Source organism: Exserohilum turcica (assembly GCF_000359705.1).
Source record: "Exserohilum turcica Et28A unplaced genomic scaffold SETTUscaffold_3, whole genome shotgun sequence".
Classification (NCBI taxonomy): Eukaryota; Fungi; Ascomycota; class Dothideomycetes; order Pleosporales; family Pleosporaceae; genus Exserohilum; species Exserohilum turcicum.
In genome coordinates, this window is record NW_007360136.1 from 1,165,958 (window position 1) to 1,193,062 (window position 27,105).

The following is a 27,105-nucleotide window of genomic DNA, read 5'->3' on the forward strand; positions in this document are numbered from 1 at the left end:
CAGCAGCCACGACGACGACGCGAAACTTGTAACGCGCTTTGTCGCCGCTGGTGGGCGGCTGTGTGTGTGCATGTGGGGAGGGGAGAGGGAAGATGGTGAACCTGTGTTTTTGATTCTATTTCATTTCATCTTTTATCATTCTTGCTTTCTGTGCGATAATTAACTTATTCGCATACTCATTGCCATACGTATCCGCACTTGAATTATCCAAGTGTGTGTGTGTGTGATTGACTGACTGACTTTCGTGAGGCAGAAGCCCAAAGTGGAGTTCGGGCTTCTTTTTTTCCTTCGCAACGCGTATGTGAGTGTGTACCACCCCCCCGTGTTTGTCATGGCTGACCTGGTGTGGTCTGGTTTCTATAGTGACTGGCGCGTCCCCCCCCCCCGGACGGACGGACGGACGCAGCACAAGTGTAATGGTGGTAGTGGTGGTGGTGGTGTGTTGAAAACGTTGGAGGGAGCCCTTCGGCCGTAATGCCCTAGGCTTTGTTGCATCCGTGCCGTCAACCCGCCGCCGCCGCCGCCGCCAGCCAGCCCAGCCCAGCCAGCCAGAGCTGAAGCTGCGTGGATGCCCGCCATGGATGGATGCGTCCATGGAGAGAGTTTGCTTTGGCTTTTGGTTGGTGTGAGGGTGCGCGGCCAACCTGCCCTGCCCTACCTGCTTTGCAATCCCCATCCGCTTTCGTGCTGCTGCATGCTTTGGCTGCTGCATTTTTTTCTTCTTCTTCTTCTTTCTTTCTTTCGGCTTCCTTTTGTCTCTTAACCTCACGCATCCTTCTCGCACACCTACGCAATCCTTCCAATATCACAACTACCCCATGGTGGCGGCCAAAGGCTCACGCCTACATATACATACATGCATGCACACATATAATATCATGTTCCTCCGGCTGACAGCCTGGCCAGTCTCACAGGGCGACGACGTAGGGCGTGGGTGCGTGTGCAGAAAAGATCCACATTTTGCCTTTCCTTTCAATCATTACATGGACCGTATTGAAAATCCCCCACCCATTGGTAGGCCGGGCACTGGTCTCAGGGGGATCCTGCGTCACACACACACACTCACCCGGCTTCAGCTCCCACCAACTCAAACTGCCTGGGTCATGGAGCATAGCCTGTTTTCGGCATAGCCCTCACCAAGCCTGTGCTCAGCACGTTACGGAACTACTTACGGCACGGCCTTGCGGAGCTCAGTGCACCAAGAGGGGCTTATGTGGAACGCACCCACTCCTCACCTTCTTCTCCTACTCGTTTTTTTCTCTGCATTCAATTCATTCCATTCATTCATTATTACCACCACCCCGTCTGCCGCACACTGCCTCGTCCTGAGGGGACCTGCTAATCTATCAAAGCGTACAGGCTCTTCCTCCTCGGCCTCACGGCCCATCCCCAGCCCGCACCACCTCGTCCAGCCGATCCCCTCTCCCCACCCAAGCAGACGCTGCTCAAAGGAAGAAAAAAAAACGATTAGGTATCGGTCGTTCACGCTTCGAGACAGTCGTTGAGATTCGTGAAGACTGGATACCCCTTCACGCCGATAACCCCATCGATTCATCATACGCTTCATCATGACCGTCGTGACAAGACTAAGAAACACACAAACACAAGGAAATAAAGTGCCGCACGGTCCAGTGGGCCAACAACGAGTGGAAGCTTCGATCGATCAAGCGAACATGTCGAAGTATACAAAAGAGATGGCTTAGGCTCATGGCCCAAAAAAAGAGGACCAGGATCATTGTGATCCATCATGGAGGTCTTCATCCCATGCCTCCAAGATACACCAGCGTCCCGTCCTCGTATTACCGAAGTGAATCCAAGACACATTCAGCCGCATCATCATGTTCAAGTCGTAAGCCCGGTAGCCGCAACCGGGAGACATGGTCGTCGACAGTCGGTGCCGACGACCAAGAGTGTAGGAGTTGGTACAAAGGAAATATAGGAAATGCTTTTCAAAGGGAGGCTGCGTCGGCCTCCTGACCAAGATGGCAAGTATATGCAGTAGGGCAGCTCTCGTGGCTGCCTGTCGTAACGCCCATGATGCAGTCGTGCTGAAGCACACTCACTAACCCAACCAAGCCGTCCTCGGCCCCTAAGAGCGCTGTTGGCGTGCGGGGTCGCTGGGCATGGCGGCGAAGCGTTGCTCGAATGACGCGGGAGCTTCAAAGCTATGCGACATGCTGGACCGAGGGAATGTGTTGCTCGTCCGCCCAACAAACGGTGAGCCCAAACGAGTAGTACTTTGGTCCCTCAAGTCCGCTGCCACAGCCGGTGAACGGGGGGTCAGCATGTCAGATCTAGAGTCTGCAAATGGGTTGAAGCCTGATGGGTCATTGGCCAGAGGTAACCGTCGTGCACCCTCCGTCATGTCACCCAAGCTGAAGCCACGATTTCGCACTCCACGGTGACTCGATTGAGCTGGAGCCCCGAATATCTCGTTCACAAAGCTCTCCCCACGGTTACGCGCCCGACCTTCGAAGCTGTTATGCAGAGCACGTCGCTTGAATACTTTCGACTTTGGTCGTGGGGCATGCAGCTGGAAAGGAGAGCCCAGGCGTGGCGGCTGAGACGTCGAGGGCCCATGCCATGTTCGTGCACTGTTCTGGCTGGAACTGACATTGTTCGTGTCCGTCTTTACGTTGAATGGGGAGCCAAGTGCACCACCCAGGCCAAGGCCAAGTCCTATATGGAGCGACTGCGATTTCTGGTGGGCAGACGACCGTGCACTTGACCATGTCTTGGGTGTCGGTCGTGGTGTAATATCCTTGGCAAGCTGTGAAAGCGGGTTGCCCAACTGCATCGATGGGGCAGTACTGGTGGCCAAGGACACGTTCATGTCACGGGTCGAGAAGGTCGTAGAGCCCTGTGAGAAAGGTGAGGACAAAGACTGCTGCTGTTGCTGCACAGACGACGACGATGACGACAACGACGACGGCTGTTGCGACCGAGGCTCCTCTGGTGGCGGCGAGGATTGAAGCGGCGAGGGAGATCGGCGGAGAAGACGCTGGTAGTGTGCGGACAAGGTGGGTTTCTGCTTGGCCAAGTCTCGAAGACGCTTCCGACACTGCTTCTCACTAGGGTATCGCATAAACGACTTGCTGCTGCTACCCTTGGTCGGCTTGCTACCATCGGCAGTACCAACCTGACCTTGCACGCGCAGTCCGGCGCGAGCTTGCTTGGGGCCCTTCCACGTCTTGCGGGCCATCCTCGCCACGCGGTGGCATACACCGTTGGGTGGCGTGGTACTTGGGAGAGCCTTGAAGGGCGTCACGGTAGGGTCCTGCAGGTAGTTCATGTAGGTCATCCACAGGTGGTAGTCCATTTCCTCGGTGAAAGTGGCCCTCAGTTTCAGCTTCTTGGCAGAGCGGGTTTGCTGTTGGTCCATCAATGGCGAGACTGGGCGCTGAAGCTGGGGCTGGGACGGGCAAAAGGAAAAGGGATCCGACAGCTCGTCTTCGAGGCTGGTGCAGCTGCCGCCTCCCGACATGAAAGACCCGATGCTGTCGCAAGACGAAAGAGACGAGTCCGAGAAGCCAGATGATGAGGTAGGTCTGCTAGAGGTGTCGCTATGACTGACATGGGGCACGTCGGACCAGTCCTGGGGCCCCTCGTAGTGGCTGATGGTCCTCACCTGATGGGCAGGGGTCTTTGGCGGAGAAATCATACGAGTGTAGCTGAAGCCTGGCGACAGAAAGGCATCGTCCTGGGGTAGAGCGTACGACGGCAGCTCATTCGACTGATCGGACACAACCTCGGGCGCCTCAATGGTGGGGATGGGTCGCTGGTCCATGATGGCGTCCATGTCGTCGGGGTTGATGACCATGGTGGCGCGACGGCGACGGACCTTGAGAACTTGTCGAGGCGGGGGCGGGGGCTGCAGGAGCTCGGGTTGAGGCTCTGGCTCTGGGGTGCGTGGAGCCTGGCCATCGCGGTAGTGGAACATGAAGTTCCTCGGCAACGTGGTGGACACGGAACGTTCAGACTCCATGTTGGGTGGTACAGCACGAAACGAGTCGCGTGTTTCGGAACACGGTTGGCTCTGGGCCTGGCGAGGCGGTCCAGACAAGTGACGCGCGACGAGCGGTCAATACATGCAATGGCCTCGGGGCGAGAAGGATTCAGTAGGGGTAGGCCGACAAGATTGGATATGGGGGAATGGGATCGAACAGGTGTTTGGAAGTGCGAACGCGACAGTGCGGCTGCAGTGTGGGGTACACGTGCGATCAGGAAGGCTGCGCTTTAATAGGAGGGCGTGCAGCTGTCGCAGCGGCGCGCAATCTGGGATGGGCTGATGGCAGGCGTTGTCGCAGTCGCTCAGGGCGCGCCGGGGAGAAAATGCGCGAGAAGATTCGAGAGCAAGGGCGCGTGGCTGGCCGTCGCGATGGACAATGGGGGGGGCGCGAGCGAGGCAGGCGCGATAAACAAAAACAAAAGACGGGGCGCAACGGTGCCAACAGGAGAGCGAGACGCGTGGACGGTGGCGAGGAGAGGCGAGGAGAGCAGCGGGCGGGATTGGAAGAAGATGGGGGCAGGTCGTGGGTCGCGGTGAGAGGTGCGGAGGCGTGGGCGGAAGCGAAGTGGGCGCTCTATTGGGCGTCCATGGGAGGCGCGCAAAACGAAAGACGGGCGTTGAACAAGAGACAAGGAAACAGGTCGTCAAGGAGGCGCCAGGTCTCGGGGCCGGCGGGCGTGCGGCGGGCGAGATGGGCTCGGGATTATCGTGAGGTCGTGAAGTGTGAAGGTGATGGTTGGGGGTCGCAAATTCAAGTCGGGTGACCCGTGGACGGCGGGTGGCCGCTAGCGCACGAGCACGAGCAAGACAGCCAGCCAGCTCGGGCTACGGGCCAAGATGGTCGATAGAAGCTGCCCGGGGACGCGCCCATGGAAAAACCAACCCTCGCGGCGAAGGCTGCCCGCCCGCGGCTGCAACGGCGACGGTGGTTTCCGGTGTGCACTGCACGCCGCCGCAGCGAGCGCTCGTCTCGCGCGGCGCACCAGCTGTTGCGCTGCTGCTGCTGTTGTTGTTGTCGCTGCTGGCCGACGGCGCCAGAGGGCGAAAGTGACGCGCTCCGACGCGCTCGACACACGGCGCTAGGCCCAAGACGGGGGGCGTGCTGGCCCGTGCGTGGCGGCCGCAGGTGAGGCCCTCTTTTGTCGCGGCCCCTGCATACATGCAGGCAGTGTTTTTCTGCCACTGCAACCACCACCACCACCACCACCTGTCACCACTTTTCCCTCCACTCGCCCGCTGCCAGCGCGCTGCCAACACACTGCGAGCCGCTGCCTCGCCCGCCGGCAACCCGCTGTTTCCCCGCTGCCAATCTCGCCGCCTCCTGGCTGCTGCCTCGACTGCTCCACCTCTGCTGCCGTGTCGAGGGGCAACACCAACCACCCGCCGCCAGAAACATGCCAGCAACGCAGCGCACGCATGCACTGGCAAGCTGGAGTAGCCCAATTCGCTGCCCGCCCGGAGCCCGTGCTCCACTGTGGGGCGTCGCCGCCGGCACACTGCAACTCTGCAAATCTGCAAATGCTCCATGACTCGTCCATCCCCCGCCGACCACTACGAGCATCCTGCCGTCCGTTTTCCACGGCACCCGTTTCTCGCTTCAGCGCCCGTCCAATATTGCCCTCGTGCCTGGCCCCGGGCCCCAGGCTTGATAGGCCTCTGCCATGATCAATCACGCCGGCGGCAAGCGAGACCCCTTTCCAGGCCCGTCTGCCGGTCGGGGTTCCCAGACCACCAGGACGTTTTTTTCTTGCATCCCGCGCTTGGCCGTGGAAGCGGTCTGGCTGCAACTAATCGCACACCAATATCTGCTTGCTCCGACGGGCACGTGTCTCGCCTAATCCGGAAGTGCGGCCACGCAGGTGTTCCCGCCCCAATGTCTGGCTGGCAGCCTCTGTTACTCTGTCTTGCCCTCTTGGGCCTACAGGAGCGTCTAAAAGTGGACTAAACACGACACCCTCCTCCAATTGCCGCCCCTTGCGGAAGCTCCACGTGCTGTTCCAAGCCCACAACGTCTCAACACTACAGGTGTGGGTGCGGGGGCTCTGTACGTTACTGTATGTACATCACGCTTACAAGCATACGACTACATTGGCCCGCGGCTCGTATCACGCCGTCATCACAAACATGGCTTCGTCATGTCTCGGCCTCCTGCTCTGGACACTGGTCTGTTGCGCCACGGAAATGCTTATTAGGGTTTTTACAGGTTACCAAAAATGCATTGAACAAGAGCATCCTACTGCCCGAGATATATTCGGATTAACCTACGTGTTGCCGTTACCAGTACTAATAGTATACAAAAAAAGGCTTCAATGCCTAGCCTCCAAGTCGCATCATCGATACATGCCCATCCCTCCTGTCTACCCAGCTCCCTCCCGTCTACTCAGCCAGTCATGGTTTAGAATCCAAGCGCACTGTTAAAGGCAGTCGCAGCCGCCTGGCCCTTGAGCCCGTTGGCAGCAGTGGCAGCAGAATTGCAGGTGCTGATGGCTGCGGCATTCACCTTGCACTTGTTGCCAACCTGGGTGCAGATGAAGTTGGAGATGACTGCAATGTTCAGCGCCGAGCCATGGTTGAAGGTGGCAAGATCCGCAGGCTCGAAAGCGTCCTCCTTGCGTCCATCAGAAGGCAGGCCAAACTTGATGGTAGGGTTGCAGTTGCCAAAGGCTGCTGCTCCACTGGCTGCTCCACTGGCCGCTCCGCCTGTTGCAGCAGTGTTTCCAGCGGCGTTTCCAGCGGCGTTTCCAGAGGCGGCATTTCCAGAGGCAGCGTTTCCAGAGGCAGCATTTCCAGAGGCGGCGTTGCCAGAAGCTGCATTTCCAGAGGCTGCATTTCCAGAGGCTGCATTTCCAGAGGCTGCATTTCCAGAGGCGGCGTTTCCAGAGGCAGCGCCCTTCTTTCCAGTGGCAGCATTGTTGTTGTTGCTTGCCGCAGCAGCGTTACCATTGGCACCAGCATTGCAACTGGCAGCATTGTCATTTGTAGCAGCATTGTTGCTCGCAGCATTGTTGTTGGCAGCGTTGTTCGCAGCATTGTTGTTCGCATTGCCCTTTGCACCCTTGCCCTTTCCAGCCTTGCCGTTTGCTGCACCGCCATTTGCGGCATTGCCAGCTGCTGCGTTATCAGCTGCTGTTGCGTTACCGGTTGCCGCTCCACTGCCAGCGGCCGCTGCGGTAATCTCGGCTGCAGTGAGATCATTGACACGAAGACCAAGAGTGTTGATGCAGCCCTTGGCATCGTTGGCGTCATCGCAGGTGTTGCCCGCACCCGTGGGGTCACCGATCTTGCCAGGGGCAAAGGTTGAAGCCTCATTTCCCAGCGATGTGTCACCACCGATGGCGGCAATCTGACGTACGAGCTCCTGAGCAATGGCCTTGTTGGTGGCCTGGGCTCCTGTGCTGGCAGGGTCCTGGTGCTGTTGGAGTGCGGCAATCTCAGGGTTAACTGCCTTGATGGATTTGCATGCAGCCGAAGCCAGACCAACAGAGCCAGTGTTGCGCTCCAAGGCACGGAAGATGAGTGCGTTGGTCATGCCCGTCACATCATTAGCCGCTTTGGCATTGGTAAAGGCTTGGTCAGCAACAGCTTGCTGAAGGCAGTCTACACATGATTAGCTCCGCTCTGTTCATACCAATTCCCTGACAACTTACCTGTATCCTTGATGTTTCCAGCGCCCTCGGCCGCTGCCTTGGCTCCAAGAAGAGCAAAGACACTGCTCTTGATGTTGTCCGGGTTGTTCTTTGCTAGCAGGGTGTCGACAACCCGCAGAACGTTCTCGTGAGCATGTTCCTGAGGAACCTCACGCTTGCTCATCACAGCAGTCGGGCGAGCTGCCGCAGCACCGACAAGGGCAAGGGCGATGATTGAGCTCTTCATGGTTCTTGGTTGTAATAGCGAATAAAAAGGTCTAAGTGGGGTATGTAACGAAAGTGGGCCGGCCTATCGATTCTCCAGGAACGATTGAAAGAAGATAAAAGAATGAATGACTTGAGTAAAGGACTCTGTGATTTTGAGCTGTTGATGTCTCCCAAGGCTGGCCAAGGCACAAATGCCTTATATACACTGCTCTACAAGGCGGAGCGCCATGTCAAGCGCCTGTCAAACAGTCTTCTGTAGCGGCAGCCGCCCAGTCTTGCCTGCGCATAGAGGCCGGAATGCATGATGTTCACCCCTGGGTGGGGTGCCAGTCACACCAAGGGATATAGCCGTGTAGCCTCACCATGGCGGTTTTCGGCCGCTAGCCTTGTAGGAAACGGGTAAAAGACGGTGGATAAACATGATTCGCCTGTCTCAGCACAATGCCCGAATGTCGACGAGACGGTGGCGGACCGTTGGAGACGTGGTTTGCTTCATCAAGCCTTATTATGGCAGCCTCGATGCCCGCATGTGGTGTTGAGTGCCTTCAATCGCGTCGCGCTTCGAGGATCATTCTTGGGTAGTTGACTCGCGGAGCTGCTTCAGCGCGACGTCGCACCTGTTCGCCTGCACAAAGCGCGCATCCTGTTCACAAAAGAAGACAGTGGACCGGCATGGAGCGACACAACCTGTTCATTAGAACATGTCAAAGACGCCACATCATCAAGAAACGACCAACATACCCACTTGGGAGCGCTAACGACGCTCTTTTTCGCATTTGTCCCAGGTCTCGCCGGGGAGGCATTGAGCGTGAGAAGGTGAGTAGGTAAAGCATAGCGACCGATCAAGGGCCTTCTTGAGTCGGTCGCAAGTTGATCAGACATCGGAATCGCGGTCGTACCTTGGTGGCTTGAGAAAGTCGCTGACTTGTCAGTGTCCAACTTGCCTCCGTGGACGTCGTGGTCGAGCAAGACACGCCGAGTGTCAGCACCTTGGCATCTCATTAAAGTCCCCTTAAAAGGGCGGATATTACCCAACTCATTGTCCGCCTTTCAAACACCAGCTCTGTGTTGGATGCTGACCGGAACCGCCGGGCTTACGGGTGCTCTCGAATCCGAGTTGTAGCCGACCACGCACGCAAGGCGCAAACATGACAAAGGCGCTAGTAGCAGGTGTTTGGAGACTGTAACTACGGACGTCATGATCATTCGGCGGTTCTCGAAAATTCCTATACTTGTTCCTGTGCTGAGACAGGAGCAATGTCATCCGTAGGTGGTGGGCGTGGAGCTACAGACGTTAGACGTCTCAGACAGCCTAACGCCGCCTGGCACATGCTGTTTCTGGGCAAATCAGCCACACTACGTGTGTCACAACGCCAAACGGCCGCTATGGCTGCATCACGGCAAAATTAGAAAGACGTTCTTCTGAGATCGCGTCAGCAATCTGGTTCTTCTTTCTTTTGGACTGGTTCGAACCATCTTCTTTCTCCCTTGGTGGGTCCAATAATCAGTCGACTTTTGATATCTTGACAACGCTCTTAACACTTTCCTGCGGATCATATTTGTCTAGTTCATCGGCTAAAATCAAAGCTTTACCCGCTGTCATCTGGCTCGGCGAACGCTTATCGCTACATCTTCATACTGTCGCATCTTCCGCTCCCCGGCATATACAGGCACAAGGCCCACATACACACGAATCAATCTGCCCTACTATTGGGCAGCGCACTCTGAAAACAGCTCAAGTGGCCTGTCACTCTTCGGCCAATCTCCATCGAGCATTACATACTAAAGCCATGGCCAAGGCAAAGACAATTGTCATCTCAGGGCCCATGGACGCAAAACATGTCGGTGGCGTCAACATTCTGGGCAACGGTGTTTCGAGCCTCAGCAGCTACTTCAATCACTCTGGGGTCATGCCAGCCGAGCCATCGTCGTCCCAAGGTCTCGACAAGACTAAACATGTGGAAGCGCGCGGCCGTTCAGACACTGTACCCAGTCCAAGTGGCCGACCAGGCCTTTCCTTGAAGCAGAGCTTCTCTAGGTTGCGGCAAAAGTCGTTTTCGCCTGCCCGACATGGAGGCAGAGATGCAACTGCAGCGGATGGCCATGGGGCCAGTCAAGGGGAAAAGACTAGCAGCAGCCCTTCTGGACATCTAACGGCGCAGTCCAGTACAACACTATCACGCCACAAGGTCGGATTGGATAGCGACTCCGATGACACCGCATCAATAACGAGGGGCCGTACACTCGCACCACAGAATCTATCCGACTCACACGCGGAAACAGCCTCGATATCGCCAGACAGAAGAGTCCCATCACGTCCTCCCACATCCTCATCCTCATCTTTTATCCACTTCAGCATGCCCAACTTTGACCCACATCTTACCTCAAGCACGGTACAGCGCAAACCCATCGGCACACCAAGCCGCTCGCGTTCGCCCAGTCAACATAGCACTACCACCTCTACCACCAACCCAACTCACCCGCCTGAACCACACCGCAAGGCGCACCGCACAGACTCGGGCACAGCCATTGATTTCAAAGACGTACCCGTCGAAGAACGACCCGTCCCGTTCCAGGAAATCATGGCCGTACCCAGTCTACAGGCCCGCATGGCCATGTACAAGAAGACGCGCGAATACTGGGCCACTGCCGACCATGGCTTGTCGGAATGGGTCGATCAGTCTCGAGTGCCCAAGCCACTTGTTTCATGATTTTCCATGCATTACGCTAAAAAAAAACTTGATACCCACTGATTCTCGTTTTCTTTGCTTGGGTAGAAATTTATGATTGGATAGATGGATTTTTCTGGTAGACTTTGCAATACATGTTGTTGTTTCTGACGTGTATGTGCTACGTATGTGTGTGTGTATGTGCTTGGCGTTTTTCGATTGTCGGACTTTACGTTGTCTGTTTGTTGTAGACTTTTATGCCTTGGAGTGGGGTCGTGCAGGGGTGTCCTGGGTCGTGGAATGTTCTGCCGAGCAGAATCAAACATGCAAATGTGTATTAGTGTAACGGCTTGGAAGATGATCGGGTTATGTGTGAGGATCAGCGGAAAGATGTGTGTGTTGTTTAGAATTAAGAGTGATGTAAAGGCCTCATGAAAATGTATATCGCTATTCTAGTTGTGTAGGAAAGAATAGTGAGCGAGCTGATGTTTCAATCTTACGTTCAATGAGCTCTTTCATTCTTGATTCAAGACATTAGACTTTCGTCATCGCATCTATCAACACTCCTATACTAGAGAATATCACACAAACCCGTCTTCATACCAGCAATACCTATTTCATCATACATTCCAGTCTCAATAACAACCTAACTATTTCTACACATCCGCTTCCAAAAAAAAAGATTTCAACACTCTTCACCTCCACCTCCTTGAAACCATTGTCTCAATCCAGCAAACGCAAAACATAGCAACAAAACAGCATCTGCTAAATCCAAGACAACAAAGCCAATGGAGGTAAGTATGAAAGAAAAAGAAAAATCAGTCAAGAAAGAGAAAAACAAAAACAAGCGGAGAATTACGCACAACAGAGCAAGCAAATCGCAACAAACAAATGGCGACCAAGCACCCACCAACTTGATATACTGTAATCACACCGAAGACACTACATATAGAAAAGAATCAGACGGATATATATACGCACCATGAATCTATTAAACTCATACTCGCACCGCTAACACACTTTCCACACACACACAAACGTATTCCAGCACTATCCTAGGCAACTACACACCTACGCGCAAACTATCCGCCAACCCACCACTAAGAAAAGAAACAATGTGCCACATGCACCACACCCACTGCACCTCGCCCGCCCCTTACACCTGCACGCGCCAACCACGCATACGCTACTCACGCTGCGATCACGCTGACCTGCATAATCTCGATCCTGTACAATGTCCGTATCGGATGAGGAAATGGCGTGGTAGTAGCGGTTGTAGTGGTGGTGATAGGAGAGGTGGTAGGACAAGTAGAGGTATTGGGGAAATATGTGTAAGATGTTGTGGGAGAAAGAGGGAGAGGGAGAGGGGGAGTTTGAGTCTGGGGCCTGGAGGGGTGGGGATGGTGGTGGGGGTATAAGAGGGGGAAAGAAATATGGAGAGGGGGGGGGGAAGGAGGGAGGGGGATAAAGAAGGTGGTGGTGGGTATGATGGTAGTGTGATTGAAAGGGAGTGTGAAATAGAATAGAGCGGAAGGAGATATGGAACTTGTCGGCTCTCTCTCTCTCTCTCTCTCCCTTTTCCTCTAAATCATTTTCTTAGATTTTTTTTAGGGAAGAAGAAAGTAACGCGAGATTGAAAAGTGTCGTACACATATGGATAGATGGATGCGAGAAAGCTAGAATAAGACTAAGCAAATTCACTTCTACATTACTACATTACTACATTACTGCATCCTATTCCCATTCCATCACAAACACAAATTATAATCCGCAAGAATCCAGAACAAAGAATAAAAATACTTATTCACACCTATCTACCTACATAATCAATTAACTGCTTTCCATCTCAACACAACACAACTTCCCCCCAGCCTCGCCAAAACCTCTCCCCTCTACTCCAATTCTCCACACAGCTATCGATACACTGATACACTAAACATACGTATGTGTATACGTATGGAAATAGATTAGTTGATATTAACTCTACTTTTAACTAAGATTTTCTTCCACAGCAAAAGGGTGGGTAGTGAGTGGTAATAATAATGAGAACGATGATGATGATGGTGATGATGATGATGGGGGGGTATAACAAAGAATAAAGTATGCAAGTTGTATGCAAGCCGTCCCAAATCCATATCCAAAACAACAAACAACAATAACAACACTTGTTTCTTCTCTCTTCCTTCCTATAAGATGGCATGAACAAATCAATCAATAAATAAACGATAGTATTATCTCCATAGTCCTCCCAACCTAGTAGCCCTCCATCTCTTTGTTAAACAATAACTCGACGTGTCGTATCTGTATATATGTATCTGTATGTATGTATGACTGAGTAAGTGTTGAAATATCTGTATAAACATGCTCATTCATCCATAGTTTTTCTTTCTTTCTCATTGCGCTACGCTCCTTATATGTCTCTGTCACTCCCCCTCTTCTTCCTTTCTCAAACACGCTCTCTCTCATTCTTTCTTTCCTGCATTAAGTCGTACGTGCCGTCGTATTCAAAAGCTCATGACGATCATGGGGGTGTGTGGGTGGCGTGATAGTTGGTGATCATGATGAAGATGACAAATAATCATCAAACTACTTACATGGTTGGAAGAAAGAAATAGAACACCAACAACAACACATATTATTAAGCGAAGAAGAAGAAGAAAACAAAGTCAAACCCGTGACTTAATTTTTTTCTTACTGCGTGTCCTGCTGCTGCTGTTGCGGCGGTGTTTGGCCGAATAGACCGCCAAACCAGCTGCTGCGATTGGCGGCTTTGCGTGCCTTCATGGCCTCTTCCTCGTTCTGCACGAGACGCAGCGGTCGCATGCCCTTGCCCGTCATGACACCGCTGCCGGTTTCACTGCGAGCAAGCGGACGCGGCGGGCTAGGCGTGTCTACGTGGCTGGCCGACGAGGACTCGGTTCTCGCATCAACCTCCTTGTCCTCTGGGATGGGGCCTTGACCGGATGGCACCCTAGAGATGGAGCTGACAGACCCTGGTCCACTGCTGTTGACAGGGAGACCAAAGAATGAATTACGGGGCGAGACCATGCCAGGCGAAGCTGGGTTGGGCGTGCCGGTAGGAGAGCGGTACATGTTGTTGACGATGCCGGCGGCGCCATGGACATCAGATGTAGAGCGGCGGTGGCTGCCGCTTGGGTGGCGACCAGAAGTGGAACGGGTCAGGGGGATGCTCGGCGCCGTGGCCGGGTCTTCGTGCGCGCTCTGTTGGCTCAGGGGTGGTGGGCCCATTGCGCTAAGAGGGCGCGGCTTACGGTTTCCGCCCATGGCAACCGACTTGGCGCGCTGGAGGAAGCCTTGCGGCTGCTCGTTTTCCTGAGGCGGCGGCGGCGGAAGCTCTTTGTTCCTGTCAGGGCCACCCGTCTCGTTCTCGGTATCGTTGCCAAGGACAGATTCGAAGCCCTGGTGCGTGAGCAGGCGGCCGATAATCTTGTTGATGTAGAGGGTGAGGGCTTGGTTCTGGGCCTTCATGCTGTTGAGCTCGGCCTCGAGCTTGCGAACAACCTCTGCATCGCCCTCTTCTGCTGATTGGAGCTCGTCAGCCAAGCTGGTCGAAGGTCCGCTGCGAGATGGGGCACGGTCATCCGTGTTGGAAGTCTCGCGCAAGAATTCCCCACGGCTCAGGTCTCCGTTGAGGGTCTTCTCACCCAGCAGTAGCTGGAAGCTCTCGTTGTCTTCCATAAGCCTGGCATTGGTCATGCGAGTCTCGAGCAATTGCTTTTCTAGCTCGCGCAGGCGGCCACCCCCGGCATTCTCCACCTCGAGCATCTTGACCTGGTACTCGGCGAGCTCGAGGCGCAGATCTTCAATGATCTTGTCCTTTTGGTTGATGAGCTTGGAGTTGTTGCGCGAGTTGCTGCGCTGAACCGAGTTGGGTGGTGCAAAGGACGCGACATTCTCCAGGTTGTGCGTCGAGTTGTTGCGCGACGAAGCATTGCGGAAGCTCGCTGTGCACAGGTCAGTCTCTGCACATGGTTGGCGCACTCGGTCGCCAGCGATGGCTACTTACATGTTCGTGACAGGTGCGGCTGCTGTTCGCCATTGTCTTCGCCAAGCTCGCTGCTTGGAGCGTTCTTGGTCGTCATGGTCTCCTTGAGCCGCTGGATGGTGCTCTGCATGTCTTCTTCGCGCGACTGGGTTTCCTCCTTTTCCTTCATGGCCTGGGCACGCTCGGCTTCATAGATGCTCTCGAGCTCGCGTTGCTGACGTGTTAGCTCGCGCTTCTCATTCTCTAGCGCCTCGACCTTTTCCTCTTCCTCGTGCGCGCGCTCCTCGAGCTTGGCCTGTTCGGCGAGCGCATCGTCTAGGCGGGTGCTCAGGACCTCGACCTGCTTCTGGCGCTCCTCCGCCTCGCTCTCGGCCTTTTGCAGGCGGTCCTTGAGGTCCTGGAGGAGGGCGGCCTGCTCGTCTCGGGCCTCGTCGCTGGCGGCATCGGCCTGCGATGCGTTGCTCAGGCTGGAGGCGGGCTTCTTGACGGCGGCGCGGGCCGAGACGGGGGAGCTGGCCGAGCCTCCACGAACAGATCGTGTCCTCGCGACGCTGGAGGCGCCATTGGTAGTCGGGGTCGAGGAGCGGGCGGGCGTGCGGGTGGCAGCAGCCCCTGGCGAGGATGACGAGGTCCTGGCCGTGGCCTCGCGGCGGGAAGGGCCGGTGACGGGCGGTTTGCTTGCGGTTGCGGTCGACATGGCGTGTCTATCTGGTCTTGTCGTAGTCGGGGGAAGAGGAGAGAGTCAGCGGCTCGATGTTGGCAACGTCGCTCAAAGAAGCGGCGAATTGGCGTCGAGGGCCAATTATCGAGCAGGCTGGGGGGGGCCAAGGTGGGCCGAGCAAAGAGCCGATGAGGGTGGCTGTGTGGCAGGCTGACGGGCGGCGGCTGGTGGGCTGACAGCAGAGGCAAAACAGAGGGGAGTGTGTAGTGCTGCACGTCGCAGTTGTTTACGAAGACAGGACGTCGAGGAGGAAGGGAGGCCGTCGGCGTGTATCAGCTTAAACGGGATTGCACCGGTAGAGTAGCCATAATTTCGGCGCACCCTGACGCTTCACCTGCATTAGCTGCCAAGCCGCCCTTCACCACGGCCGCTGGTAGGCCAGGAAACCAAAAGCCCCCCCCCCCCCAGGCCTGCTGCGCGCCCCGAGCGAGCATGCAGCTCCACCGAGAGACGACAACGACACAGCTAGCTCTGGCCGCATTGCGTGCTTACCACATTGCGTTATTTCCTGCGCCGCCACATGTCGGGGTATGGGGGTGGGCGGCGGCGGTAGTGGTCGTGGTCGCGGTAGTGGCAGTGGTACTTAGTGGCGGCCGCCTGGACACGATGCCAACCCTACAACAACGTCAACAACCACCATTGCCCGGTGCCTCGCCACGAGCGCGTGCGCGGCGAACGTGGCGAAGCGTGGCTGACATGCGAGCGCATGTTACTTTTGCCAGGGCCCGTTGACCGACCATGTGACAGGCGGTTCGGCCACGAGGCGCTATTTCTCGCAGTGGATCCCGTTGGCCAGGCCAGAACACGAATCTGCGGTGAAGGATGATACTACACATACACACGCGCGCGCACGACATAGTACATCTGGATACACACATAATACCGTGGACACATATACATAACACCGTCTCTACCCCGTCATAGCGCCGCCTCAACAATCTCAGCAATCACACTCAATCACATTCGCACATTTGCACGTGCCCACACGGCAGCCTCAACCCCAATCCTTTCTACTGGGGGACGTGACGAGTTCAACACTGCAAATTGCCCGCCATGCCATCCATGTCTCACACACCAGCCCGCACACCTTCGGTAGTTCACATTGTTATTAGTAGGATAATGCCAAAAGGGCCGATAATCGAAACTGTATACACACAAAGCGACTATGGAACACAAACTTCTCACACCACGCGCACGCGACCTGGCCTCTCCCACTCCTACTTGCCGTCCAATGGGTAGCGGTCCAGGAACTTGAACGTGCGCAGACCCTCGGAGATTTGCGTAACAATGGCTGCCGTGTCAGAGGCCGTGGCAAATGTGAAGACTCCGGGCGTGTTGGCCACAAGTCCGGCAGCCGTCAACGTCTTGTTGCTTGCGCCCGCCACAGCCACCGGCTTGCCAAAGTTGTAGCCGTCCTGCAGAATCTGAAGAGGACGGCCAGCAGGGAACAGTGTGCTGCGGCGCGTCGAGTTGGAGTTGGCCAGGTTGCCCGCCGGCATAAACAGGCTCTCTGCGCCTCCATCGACAATAATGGCATCAAAGTTGACCGCAGACGTGGCCGAGTACGTCTGGTCAATGCCCGCACCCAGCTGCTCAGCAACAATCGTCAGGCCCACCTTCTGCTCCTTGAGTGCCTCCTTGAGCTTCCCGGGCGCGTCCTGGTTGACCGTCGACGACGTGAGGTAGCCCACCTTGAGACCCTCGATCTTGAGCAGCGGCTCGCCACCGGGGCTGACACCAATCGTCTTGTTGTTGTGGTAGTACTTGGTGTCAGGTGCCGGGGCATCCATACCAAGGGCAATGGCGACGCGGTTAGCAATGTCGTTGCTGATGCGGTTGAGCTGAATCAGCACGTTCTTCTTGACAACCTCGCTCTTGAGATGCGAAGTCTCGAAGCGAATGGCGTTGATGATAAACTGCTGCTCCACCGCCGACAGCGAGTTGTAGAACAGACGGGGCTGCGACCACACATCGGCAAACGTGCTCGAGGTCGAGCGCACAAGCTTGCCGCTGGCAGATCGCTCGGGCGCGGTGAAGAAGCCGCGGCCTTCGGTTTGATTTGCCTGTGCGGGGAAGCCGCCGTTGAGCGTGTTGGGGGTGTAAGCGGCGACATTCAAGGGGATAAACATTTGACCTGTAGCAGAATTAGCCTCTGTTTCACACATTAATCTACCCGCAAAGGCGCTTCCACTTACCCGCTCCATCGCGTTCGTTGGTGTGCACGGGCACGCGTGGCTGGTTGATGGGAATCTGCTCAAAGTTTGGACCAGAGTTTCGGTTGAGCTGAGTGTCGAGGTACGAGAACATGCGGCCCTGAAGAAGGGGGTCATCAGTAATGTCAACTCCGCGAACGAGATGGCCGGGTTGGAACTATAAACTTCCGCGTTAGTGTTTGAAGGCCGCCTGCGTTATACAAACAACATACCATGATCTGCTCAGTCTCGGCAAAGTAGTTTCGGGGGTTGCGGTTCAGCGTCAGCTTTCCGAGAGGCGTGAAAGGAATAATGTCTTCGGGCACAATCTTGGTAGGGTCGAGCAGGTCGAATCCGAATCGTAGCTGGTCAGCCTCTTCCATGATTTGAGCCTCAAACTACACACACGTCCATGGTTAGCCGTCATCGTCTCCCAAGCAGACCCGGGCCTACTTACGATCCATTCAGGGAAGTATCCGCTCTGAATGCTTTCAAACAGATCTTGACGGTGGGCGTCGGCGTTCATTGCTGCCGTGGTCTGCGCCTCTTCCCACAGAAGTGCAGCCTTGCCTTGGAGGGACCTGAACCTAAACTTGACAAGCTTGGACTTTCCATCATCTTGCACAAAGCGGAAGGTATGGACACCCCTGTTGCAATGAGTCAGTAAGCTGCTTTGTGATACACGGAGACGAGTCGTCTTACCAGCCATCGGTGTGCCTGTAGGAGCGAATAGTACCACTGTAGCAAAGGCATACTGGTTAGCGGACATTCGACCCAATACTCGCGTGGTGACACTCACTGTCCGCTCATGGCCCACATGAGCGTGTGCATGCTGCTAGGCTGTTGGCTAAAGAAGTCCCAGGCGGTGTCGTGAGCCGTAGCTGCCTGTGGGATTTCATTGTCTGGGCGCGGCTTGACAGCATGGATAAGGTCAGGGAACTTGATGGCATCCTGGATGAAGAAAACAGGGACGTTGTTTCCAACAATGTCTATCCCCAAATTAGTCGCCACACAATCTACTAATGTACGATAACCGAGGGGGCTTACCCAGGTTGCCCTCGTCAGTGTAGAACCTGACGGCAAAGCCGTGGACGTCTCGTGCAGTGTCTGGCGAACCACGGCTGCCTGCAACGGTAGAGAATCGGATAAACACTGGCGTTTCCTTTTCGGGAGATTTCAGGAACGAGGCACAAGTGATGTTAGACCAATCTCCAAATGGCTTGAAGACGCCGTGAGCACCAGCACCACGAGCATGCACGGCACGTTCGGGAACACGCTCATGATCTGATTACAGGCGTTAGCAGGTTGTCCAATCGGAGAAGAATGGCTTGCACGTACCAAAGCTCATAATCTTGCGGCGGAAGATTTGGTCTTCGAGCAGTGATGGACCTCGCTCGCCAACCGACAGAGTGTCCTGATCAGGGATCGGGCCTCCAACAGGGCTGGTGAGAAAGGCCTTGCTGTCGTCAACTTCATACTGCTTCATGAACTCGTCGGTGCCCATGGCAGTGCCTTCAGCGCGTCGGACAGAGGGGTGGCCAGCTGGTGGGTGTTGGGAGTCATCACCACCGTCCATGTAGGGGCAGCCAGCATTGGCGACATGGCAGAAAGCCGCAATCGCAGTCAAGACGTTTGGTCGAACCATTGTGAAAGAGACCTTGGACAACTTGAGTGAGGCGAAAGTACGAGTACCGTCTGGGCCTTTATATGGTTGGTGGCCTTAGACAGCAGAGATATAGTGCTTCTTCGCCGCCCATTAAGGCGGTGCTAGCTAGTAGCTTTGACCCTGGCCGTTAGCCACCCTGCGTCTGCAAATGACATGATGCTAATTTCCCCAATTATACAGCGTCATCGCGGTGAGAGGCACCCGCGCCGCTGGATCAGAATGCCGGTAGGTAAGACAAGCGTTGGGTAGGGATTAGCATTGCCAAGACGTCTAGGTGGATAGAAAGCGTAGTGCATCTAGCTCAGACACATGCGCTGCCTTTATTGGACACAGGGACGCGCTTGAAACATGGGCGTATGAAGATTGGCAATGATGCTCGTGCGGCTACAAGCCAAAAACAAAGTGCATTTGTAAATCACTGCCCGATAACCACGTAGACCAGTCGCTCTCTCGACACGCTACCCCACGCCCTCTGGAGGGCACAGGAGCGCCCGGGGCCCTAGGGGCTCGGTGAGAATAATAAACGAATCCTTTGTATACGCCGGGTAGCCGTGGAGGTTGCCAGCAGGACGCGGCTCGTCCTTCCTACTTTGGTGGACGTTGATCAGGTCACCGTGCCCCGGCGCCAAGGCCACAAAAGCGGGTCTATTCTCCGCCAGGAAAGTTTACTAAGAAGCAAGGTCGAGAAGGCGTCTTTTTTCGCCATGTCTGCCAGACCTCGACCACGGCTTTGGCTTGCGTCGCCCGCAGTACACCTCCACCTACACCTAGTCGAACCATGTCGCCGCCACATGGGTTTAGCCACGCGAGCGACCCGTCCGCTCAGCTGTTGCAAACAAAACCTCCGATGGCATGATGCGCTACGTTGCGGGCCGGCAGACCAATCGGCACTTCACAGCTCCCCCACCAATTGCAGAGGGCACAATAAGCACCGCTGCTTATGAAAAGCCTCAGGGTCGAGTGCGTCAGAATGGACAAGGCCCCGACGTGCAGGCGGGAGGCGCTCATACCGCCTGTCTCGTGATTACATACATGTCGACATAGTCAAGCACATCAGGCGATTGGCGATATTGGCTGGCCGCCAATACTGCTGCCCAAAAGAAAAGACGTCGACCAGAAATCATGGGCCCCCAAAGGCACACATGTCTTGGCCGGAGCAGCAGCTCCTCCATCTGGCCCCTATCGCAGCGAAATCGTCCGGCCGAGAAGCTGCCCGGATTATCCAGCGTTGCCGCATGCAGTATGGTCTTGGCTATCACAGCGGCCGATGTACTTGACACTGCTAATTGGAGGGTCCCAAGGCGTTGCCAGCAGATTGCTTGTCTGTCTCTGGGCGCCGCGATGGGGTTGCCGCACAAGGGGGGAGTGGATGTGCTCGGGAGGACTAGTCGTTGTGGTCTTGGGTCTTTTTTTAACGTGCACGAGTTGCATGTAGATGCTGAAAGCGGACGTTGGCGGTCCGCGGAGGGAACTGTGGATTGTTGACAAACACATGCTAAGCGATTGGCTGGCCCAACAAGGCACGTCTGTCTGCATGCGTGCCGCTTTCCACACACACACACACACACACATCCTGTACAGCTGCATCGGTCCGCCGCCGGTCATTTACAGCAAGCACCTACTTTACTTGAACAACAACGCGTATATACTGTGGGGACCAGAAGAGGCCGTGGGCGGACGCACTGCAATCTCGTTTTCTTCATGCGCGGCTCAACGGGCTCAATGTCGTATCCCTCGCCCGCTCGCCCGCTCGCCCCCTCGCTGTATGTACATGTACCTCGACGGGGTCCGGGGACGGTCTTCTTGGGTTCTTCTATCGCAGACAGGGTGTCGTATACGCGAGCCCGGTAGTTGTGCGGCGGCAAATAGAAGGCCTGGATTGGCCCCCACATGGCCGCCAACGTGCCCCAAGACGGTGACACACGACTGTCTCCCAGTAATCAACGCCAAGACACGCTGGCCGACGAGCCCATACCGGCGCCCCAATCACGACGCCTCCCACAGTCAGCGACATAATATAGTAGACAGTTGATGCCGGATGCTACTTGAAGCCGGCCTTCCTGCAATCCCAAGCACCGCCATCCCTCGCTCCAAAAAGCCTTGTGCGCGCCTCGCCCTCGGCCCCTCGACGGTGCAATGGACGCACTCTCAAAGACAAAACCACATGACATGTATATTCGAAATACATCCATGTGCGCCGTCCTGGACATAGCCTTGGCCATATACCCGTGGCAAGCGGATCGGTCGGCAGCCCAACCAAGGGCGACTGCTTGTGCAACGCCGTCATTCCAATTCATGATGCTGATGCGCTCCTGCTGGGCCACGCCATGACATCACCGTGTCTTGCACCACCACCGCCACCACCACCACTACCGCCTGCCACCTACCCAGCCTGACCCCCGCAGCCCAAAACTCTACCCCGACTCTCCTCACAGCCGGCAAGGTTTGCATCTCACGCGTCTGCTTCCACTGTGGCCAGGTATCCTCTCCGCAACAACCCGGCATCGTGTCCTACACCTACACACGACACTTGCTGGGCAGGCTGTGCGCTCACACGTCCTGCATGACTTAGCATTAGGCGTACTGATAGGTCCAGAACCAACCCTGCGCCTATACCGCCTACCGCCTAGCAAATCTTTTACACAATGTAAGCCGCCTTGCTTGCGTACCTCACCTCTACACTTGCAACCCATTCTGGCTCCGAGTGTGTCACGCAAGAGCAGCGCCACGCCAAAGCTTCCTGCCATGGCGCTGCACAACCAAGATATGATTTCGGTTTCCTCTACGCAGTCGCCTGTTGTATGAGCTGCTAAAAATAATACCCTACCCAGGAACCGATCACTCTCCGTCCGTTCCAAGAAGGGCAGCGGCAGCGGCGAAAAGTCCGCTCCCAAGCACCGCTTCACCATGGCGTCCTTCCGAGGTACGCAGCAGCCGGAGCTTTCCAAAAAGCTGTTCAAGATCATCAAATCGGAGAACCATGCCATTGGGGCTTACGAGGCAGCGGGGCGGGAACGAGTCAGCATTGCTCAGCAGCTTTCCGAGTGGGGTGAGGCCACAGAGGACGAGACTATTTCGGATATCTCGGACAAGCTTGGTGTGCTGCTTGCTGAGATTGGAGATCAAGAGGACGTCTTCGCCCAGGCACTGGAGGAATATCGCGGCATTCTCAAGCAGATACGCAATACGGAGAGTTCGGTACAGCCAAGCCGGGACCACAAAGCTAAAGTATACTCTATTGCGCGAATCAGATATCTTCAACCTAATGACTCGCCAGGTTTCAGACGAAATTGCCAAGCTCAAATATAAAGAGCCGCAGAGTACGAAGATAGTACAGCTGGAACAGGAACTGGTCCGCGCCGAGGCCCAGAGCCTGGTAGCCGAAGCACAGCTTAACAATATTGTATGGCGCTTTCTCCGTGGCTTCCTTTCAACCCGCTGACTCTTTAGACTCGACAAAAGTTCAAGGAGGCGTACGACCATCATTTTGCAGCTACCATCGAGCGGGCAGAGAAGCAAATCATCCTGGCCAAGCATGCCCGTCGCCTCTTGAATCTGGTTGACGACACTCCGATTGTGCCAGGGGATGCTCGTCCTGCATTTTCTGAGGGGGATATAGCACGGCAGGTTCTCAATGATGCCGAAGACGACCTCCGCGGTTACCAGCTGGTTGTTGAGCCCATCCACTCGAACGCAGGAAACCTCGGTATGGGCGCCATGCCAGGTGCCGCAGAAGCAACTCCCGCAGCTGTCAACGGAACTTCGGTTCCAGAATCTACTGCCTATGAGAATGTCGCGCCGAGCGAGAGTCCGGTCGGTGCACAGTACGACAAGGCGGGGTCGGCCCCGTACCCCTTGGAAGAAGCAGATCGGGTTGAGAGCCAGCAGCAGGAGACTCACAGGCAGCAAGTTGCCAACGTGGCCTGAGTATGGAGCTGGTGGTGATGTGGTAGTTTGCTCACAACACGTGTACTAATGATTTGATATTTTGGTGGATTGCGTACATTGTATATCACGGGTAGTAATTGACAATCGTTTCGCGGAGTGGACACGTATGCATAGGCAGCAGCAGTGATGGTTTGAGTGAGACCAGAGTATGCTGAAAAAACGATGCTGCCTGGGCCAAAAGGAGTGCCTGGTGATCAAGAACAGCGGATAGGCGGAGAAATAAGTAGAGAAGCCTTGAAGTTAGTCCCACCTAAACCCGTGGTATACAGGGGTCTGTGCACGCTTTGGCGGGGGCCCTTAGCGCGGAATGTGCCGTTCCCCAAGAAGACACATCGAGCTCTATCTCGCCTCTAAATTCACACCCAAGTACGCCAACACTGCCATTCTCCCAACGCCAATTCGAACGCCAACCCGGACGTCTTCTCCTTTTGAAACCTCGCAACGTTCGAGATGGCGGACCGCAAGAAGAGAGACCGCTATGCAGCAGGAACGGGATACCAATTCGGTGCGAATACACAAGAGGCTCAAGCCGGGGCTCCTCCTCCAGTAGGGCCTGGCTACGGTGCGCCTGCGCCTGCATACGGGGCACCGTCGCCAGCCTATGGTGCTGCTGCCCCAGGCTATGGCGCACCGTCGCCTGGCTATGGAGCGCCCGCTCCCTATGGACAGCCCGCGCCTCAAGACCCAAATGCCCTTAACCAGCAGTTTGGCCAGATGAACTTGGGGCCTGGACAGCCCGCTCCGCAAGTGCAGCAGCCCGTGGCAGCCCCGCAGCAAAACCAACTATTCCCCTCGGATCTCATTGCCCAGCCGTTTCACGTCTCGGAGTTGTACAACCCCCCTCCGCCGATTCACCTGCCGCCCAACGCCGCGGCCACTCCCTCCGAGTTCGCAAACGAGTCGAGCAAATACTTGCGGTGTACGCTCAACAGCGTCCCCACCAACCACAACCTGCTCAAGAAGAGCAAGCTGCCCTTTGCTTTGGTCATAAGCCCATACGCCAGTCTGCACGATTCCGAGGACTCGGTACCCGTAGTGCAGGACCAGATTATCAGCCGTTGTCGACGATGCCGCGGCTATATCAACCCATTTGTTCCCTTTTTGGACCACGGGCACAGGTGGAGGTGCAACATGTGCAACTTGACAAACGATGTGCCCCAGGCCTTCGACTGGGACGCGGCGCAACAGAAGAGTGTAGACCGCTGGCAGAGACCTGAGCTCAACTACGCCGTGACTGAGTTTATTGCCCCGCAGGAATACATGGTCCGCCCGCCTCAGCCGCTATGCTACTACATCATTCTAGACTGTACACAAGCTGCGGTCAACTGCGGTCTTCTTGCGGTCGTTTCGAGAGTGATCAAGGAGGCGCTTGGACGGATACCCAACGCCGACGGTCGGACACGCATCGGATTCATGGCAGTTGATAATGGTCTGCACTTCTTTGGCATCCCCCCGGACAACAGTGAGTCGAACGAGCCCCAGCAACTCGTAGTTTCCGACCTCGACGAGCCCTACCTGCCTATGCCCTCGGACCTGCTTGTGAGCCTTAGCCAATGCCGCAACAACATTGAAACCTTCCTCGACCGTCTTCCGGCCATGTTCCAGAACACTCACGTTCCCGGATTTGCTTTGGGGTCGGCTCTCCGATCTGCCCACAAGCTCATCTCCCCGCTTGGCGGAAAGCTAACCGTGATTGCCGCGTCGCTGCCCAATGTTGGCCATGCCGCATTGAGCCCACGAGAGGACAAGTCTTTGTTGGGTACCAGCAAGGAAGGCAGCCTCCTGCAGCCCGCCAACAACTGGTACAAGTCATTCGCTGTAGAATGCTCCAAGAATCAAGTGTCGGTGGACATGTTCCTCTTCTCGTCGGCATACCAAGATGTAGCGACGCTCAGCAACCTTCCTCGCTTCACCGCAGGTCAAACCTACTTTTACCCGGGATGGAACGCGGCGAGACAAGAAGACGTGGTCAAGATTGCGACTGAGCTGGCTGATTATCTGTCTGCAGAGATTGGCCTCGAGGCTGTGCTCCGAGTGCGTGCGACGACAGGATTGAGGATGTCTGCCTTTTATGGAAACTTTTTCAACCGCTCCTCGGACCTGTGCGCTTTCCCCGCCTACCCAAGAGACCAGGCCGTGGTTATTGAAGTGGCGATTGACGAGACTATTTCGAGGCCGTTTATTACTCTTCAGGCGGCCGTGCTACACACTACTTCAAGTGGGCAGCGCCGCATTCGAGTCTTGACGCTTGCTATACCCACGACGGAGAACCTGGCATCTGTGTACGCATCGGCCGACGCGCAAGCCATCACGACGTATTTCAGTCACAAGGCGGTTGAGCGAGCGCTGTCGAGCGGTCTTGATGCTGCACGAGATGCGCTGCAGGCAAAGGTGATTGAGATTCTGTCAACATACAGGAAAGAGCTGGCGGGGGGCAGTATGGGTGGCGGCGGACTGCAGCTACCGCAGAACCTCCGTGCTCTCCCCATCTTGTTCCTGGGTCTCATCAAGAATGTGGGTCTTCGCAAGAGTGCGCAGATTCCCAGTGACCTTCGGTCGGCAGCTCTGGACCTTTTGTCGACGCTGCCCATGCGACTGCTCATCCAGTACATCTACCCGAGTTTTTACTCGCTTCATGTAAGTTTTGTGTGGGCATGAGGGTGAAGCGGAAGACTGACGTCATCTAGGACATGCCTGATGATGCTGGCGTGCCTGAGCCGACGACTGGCCAGATTACCATGCCACCTGCGCTGAACCTATCGAGTGCAGCCATTGTGCCCTACGGTCTGTACCTGATAGATGACGGTGTCAACCAGTTCTTGTAAGTAGCAGGTCACTTGTGGGAGCAACAGAGCAGCTGACGTGGTTTAGGTGGACTGGGCGCGACGCTGTTCCTGCACTTTTGGCGGACGTGTTTGGTGTCGAGGACCGTACGCAGCTGAAGCAGGGCAAGGCGTCATTGCCTCTTTTGGATAACGAATACTCTGAACGAGTGCGAGCTGGTGAGTCGAGGTTGGATTGGGTGATGAGCGTGTGGCTAACAGGTGGCAGTGATTGAGAAGTCGAGAGATCACAAGTCAAAGGGGGTAGGATCGATTACGCTGCCTACGCTATACATTGTCAAGGAGGATGGTGAGCCTAGCCTGAAGCTGTGGGCGCAGACATTGCTGGTGGAAGACCGAGCAGACCAGGGCGAGAGCATTGTGCAGTGGATAAGCAAGCTCCGAGAAAAGGTATGTGGATGAGAGGAGCGGAGTGCACGTGACAAAGCTAACATTATGAGCAGGTTGTGCAGTAAGCACGGACTGATATGGAGGTTATTGTACTGGAAGGGGTGTGAGGGGATGATTTGGAGGTGTTTTCGCAAGGCTTGACGACGACACACGAGCGGTTATTGCATGGTATGGTATTGTATGCGGAGAGGGGATTGTGCCTGTGGGTGTAGTGGTGTGTGGGTGCAAAACAAGGCGCAAGTGGGTAGAGCAAGTGAGGATTGATGATGATGATGATGATGATGATGATGATGATGAGGAGGAGGAAGAAGAGGAAGAAGAAGATTTTTTAGAAATAAAGCAATGTGATACCAGCCTCGTACCCAAGATGTGTGTATGCATGGATGTATGGGTGTATGGATGCATGGATTGGGCAAAGCCAAAGTTTGGGTGGCGGGTAGTGGTAGTGTAGTTGTGGAGTGGAGTGGGTTTGCGCTAGGCGTAAAGCGGGCGGACTAATGGCCGGTACGTAGCAGTTGGGAGGAGGAGGAGGAGGGGGAGGGGGAGGGGGGATCTTGGAACAAAGAAAAAAGAAAATTGATTTCAAAAAAAAACGAAAATTAGTGCGTGAGAGAGACTTAAGTGAGGATGCGAACCTAAGTCTGAGGGGCTGCTGCACTGAGGAGAGTGCAAGTGGGAGGGCGGTAGCTGGTAGTGTAGTAGCCAAAAAAAATATGGAATCAGCGTAGTGGTAGTGGTAGTAGTAGTAGTAGTAGTAGTAGTAGTAGTAGTAGTAGTAGTAGTAGTAAGCGTTGTGTGTGTGCGGGC

The 27,105-nt window shown here is 55.4% G+C and overlaps 8 protein-coding genes across 8 annotated transcripts; 4 read left to right on the plus strand and 4 right to left on the minus strand.

Annotated features, from left to right (window-relative positions):
- Positions 1–2,089: 2,089 nt before the first annotated feature.
- On the minus strand, positions 2,090–3,985 carry SETTUDRAFT_89769 (uncharacterized protein; the record flags this gene model as incomplete). The annotated part of the gene is made up of 1 exon (XM_008029173.1): positions 2,090–3,985. The coding sequence occupies one exon, from the start codon at positions 3,983–3,985 to the stop codon at positions 2,090–2,092; it is 1,896 nt and encodes a 631-aa protein (XP_008027364.1).
- A 691-nt stretch (positions 3,986–4,676) lies between these two features.
- SETTUDRAFT_163649 (uncharacterized protein) lies at positions 4,677–5,547 on the plus strand. The gene has a single exon (XM_008029174.1). It carries the CDS (start codon positions 5,169–5,171, stop codon positions 5,445–5,447), a length of 279 nt encoding a protein of 92 aa, XP_008027365.1. The 5' UTR covers positions 4,677–5,168; the 3' UTR covers positions 5,448–5,547.
- A 687-nt stretch (positions 5,548–6,234) lies between these two features.
- SETTUDRAFT_163650 (uncharacterized protein) lies at positions 6,235–7,656 on the minus strand. The gene has a single exon (XM_008029175.1). It carries the CDS (start codon positions 7,536–7,538, stop codon positions 6,405–6,407), a length of 1,134 nt encoding a protein of 377 aa, XP_008027366.1. The 5' UTR covers positions 7,539–7,656; the 3' UTR covers positions 6,235–6,404.
- Positions 7,657–9,653: 1,997 nt separating this feature from the next.
- On the plus strand, positions 9,654–10,574 carry SETTUDRAFT_32072 (uncharacterized protein; the record flags this gene model as incomplete). The annotated part of the gene is made up of 1 exon (XM_008028808.1): positions 9,654–10,574. One exon carries the CDS (start codon positions 9,654–9,656, stop codon positions 10,572–10,574), a length of 921 nt encoding a protein of 306 aa, XP_008026999.1.
- A 2,649-nt stretch (positions 10,575–13,223) lies between these two features.
- Positions 13,224–15,235, minus strand: SETTUDRAFT_90274 (uncharacterized protein; the record flags this gene model as incomplete). The annotated part of the gene is made up of 2 exons (XM_008029176.1): positions 13,224–14,493; positions 14,571–15,235. The coding sequence occupies 2 exons, from the start codon at positions 15,233–15,235 to the stop codon at positions 13,224–13,226; spliced, it is 1,935 nt and encodes a 644-aa protein (XP_008027367.1).
- A 1,138-nt stretch (positions 15,236–16,373) lies between these two features.
- On the minus strand, positions 16,374–19,096 carry SETTUDRAFT_136945 (uncharacterized protein; the record flags this gene model as incomplete). Its single annotated transcript, XM_008029177.1, has 8 exons — positions 16,374–17,393; positions 17,455–17,629; positions 17,685–17,849; positions 17,909–18,098; positions 18,154–18,189; positions 18,251–18,440; positions 18,499–18,735; positions 18,790–19,096. 8 exons carry the CDS (start codon positions 19,094–19,096, stop codon positions 16,477–16,479), a joined length of 2,217 nt encoding a protein of 738 aa, XP_008027368.1. The 3' UTR covers positions 16,374–16,476.
- Positions 19,097–21,566: 2,470 nt separating this feature from the next.
- On the plus strand, positions 21,567–23,147 carry SETTUDRAFT_163653 (uncharacterized protein). Its single transcript, XM_008029178.1, has 4 exons — positions 21,567–21,764; positions 21,949–22,345; positions 22,395–22,520; positions 22,568–23,147. Coding segments are annotated over exons 1-4 (1,002 nt in total). The 5' UTR covers positions 21,567–21,762; the 3' UTR covers positions 23,045–23,147.
- Positions 23,148–23,434: 287 nt separating this feature from the next.
- SETTUDRAFT_117141 (uncharacterized protein) lies at positions 23,435–26,606 on the plus strand. The gene is made up of 5 exons (XM_008029179.1): positions 23,435–25,702; positions 25,753–25,886; positions 25,937–26,067; positions 26,117–26,298; positions 26,352–26,606. Exons 1-5 carry the CDS (start codon positions 23,516–23,518, stop codon positions 26,361–26,363), a joined length of 2,646 nt encoding a protein of 881 aa, XP_008027370.1. The 5' UTR covers positions 23,435–23,515; the 3' UTR covers positions 26,364–26,606.
- The last annotated feature ends 499 nt before the right edge of the window (positions 26,607–27,105 follow it).

Coding starts and splice junctions, on each gene's coding strand:
- SETTUDRAFT_163653 (XM_008029178.1), top strand. Junction 22,346..22,394: donor GCCGGGACCACAAAGCTAAA/GTATACTCTATT, acceptor ATGACTCGCCAG/GTTTCAGACGAAATTGCCAA. Junction 22,521..22,567: donor AAGCACAGCTTAACAATATT/GTATGGCGCTTT, acceptor CTGACTCTTTAG/ACTCGACAAAAGTTCAAGGA.
- SETTUDRAFT_117141 (XM_008029179.1), top strand. CDS start 23,516: ATGGCGGACCGCAAGAAGAGAGACCGCTATGCAGCAGGAACGGGATAC. Junction 25,703..25,752: donor CGAGTTTTTACTCGCTTCAT/GTAAGTTTTGTG, acceptor GACGTCATCTAG/GACATGCCTGATGATGCTGG. Junction 25,887..25,936: donor GACGGTGTCAACCAGTTCTT/GTAAGTAGCAGG, acceptor GACGTGGTTTAG/GTGGACTGGGCGCGACGCTG.
- SETTUDRAFT_163650 (XM_008029175.1), bottom strand. CDS start 7,538: ATGACCAACGCACTCATCTTCCGTGCCTTGGAGCGCAACACTGGCTCT.
- SETTUDRAFT_163649 (XM_008029174.1), top strand. CDS start 5,169: ATGCAGGCAGTGTTTTTCTGCCACTGCAACCACCACCACCACCACCAC.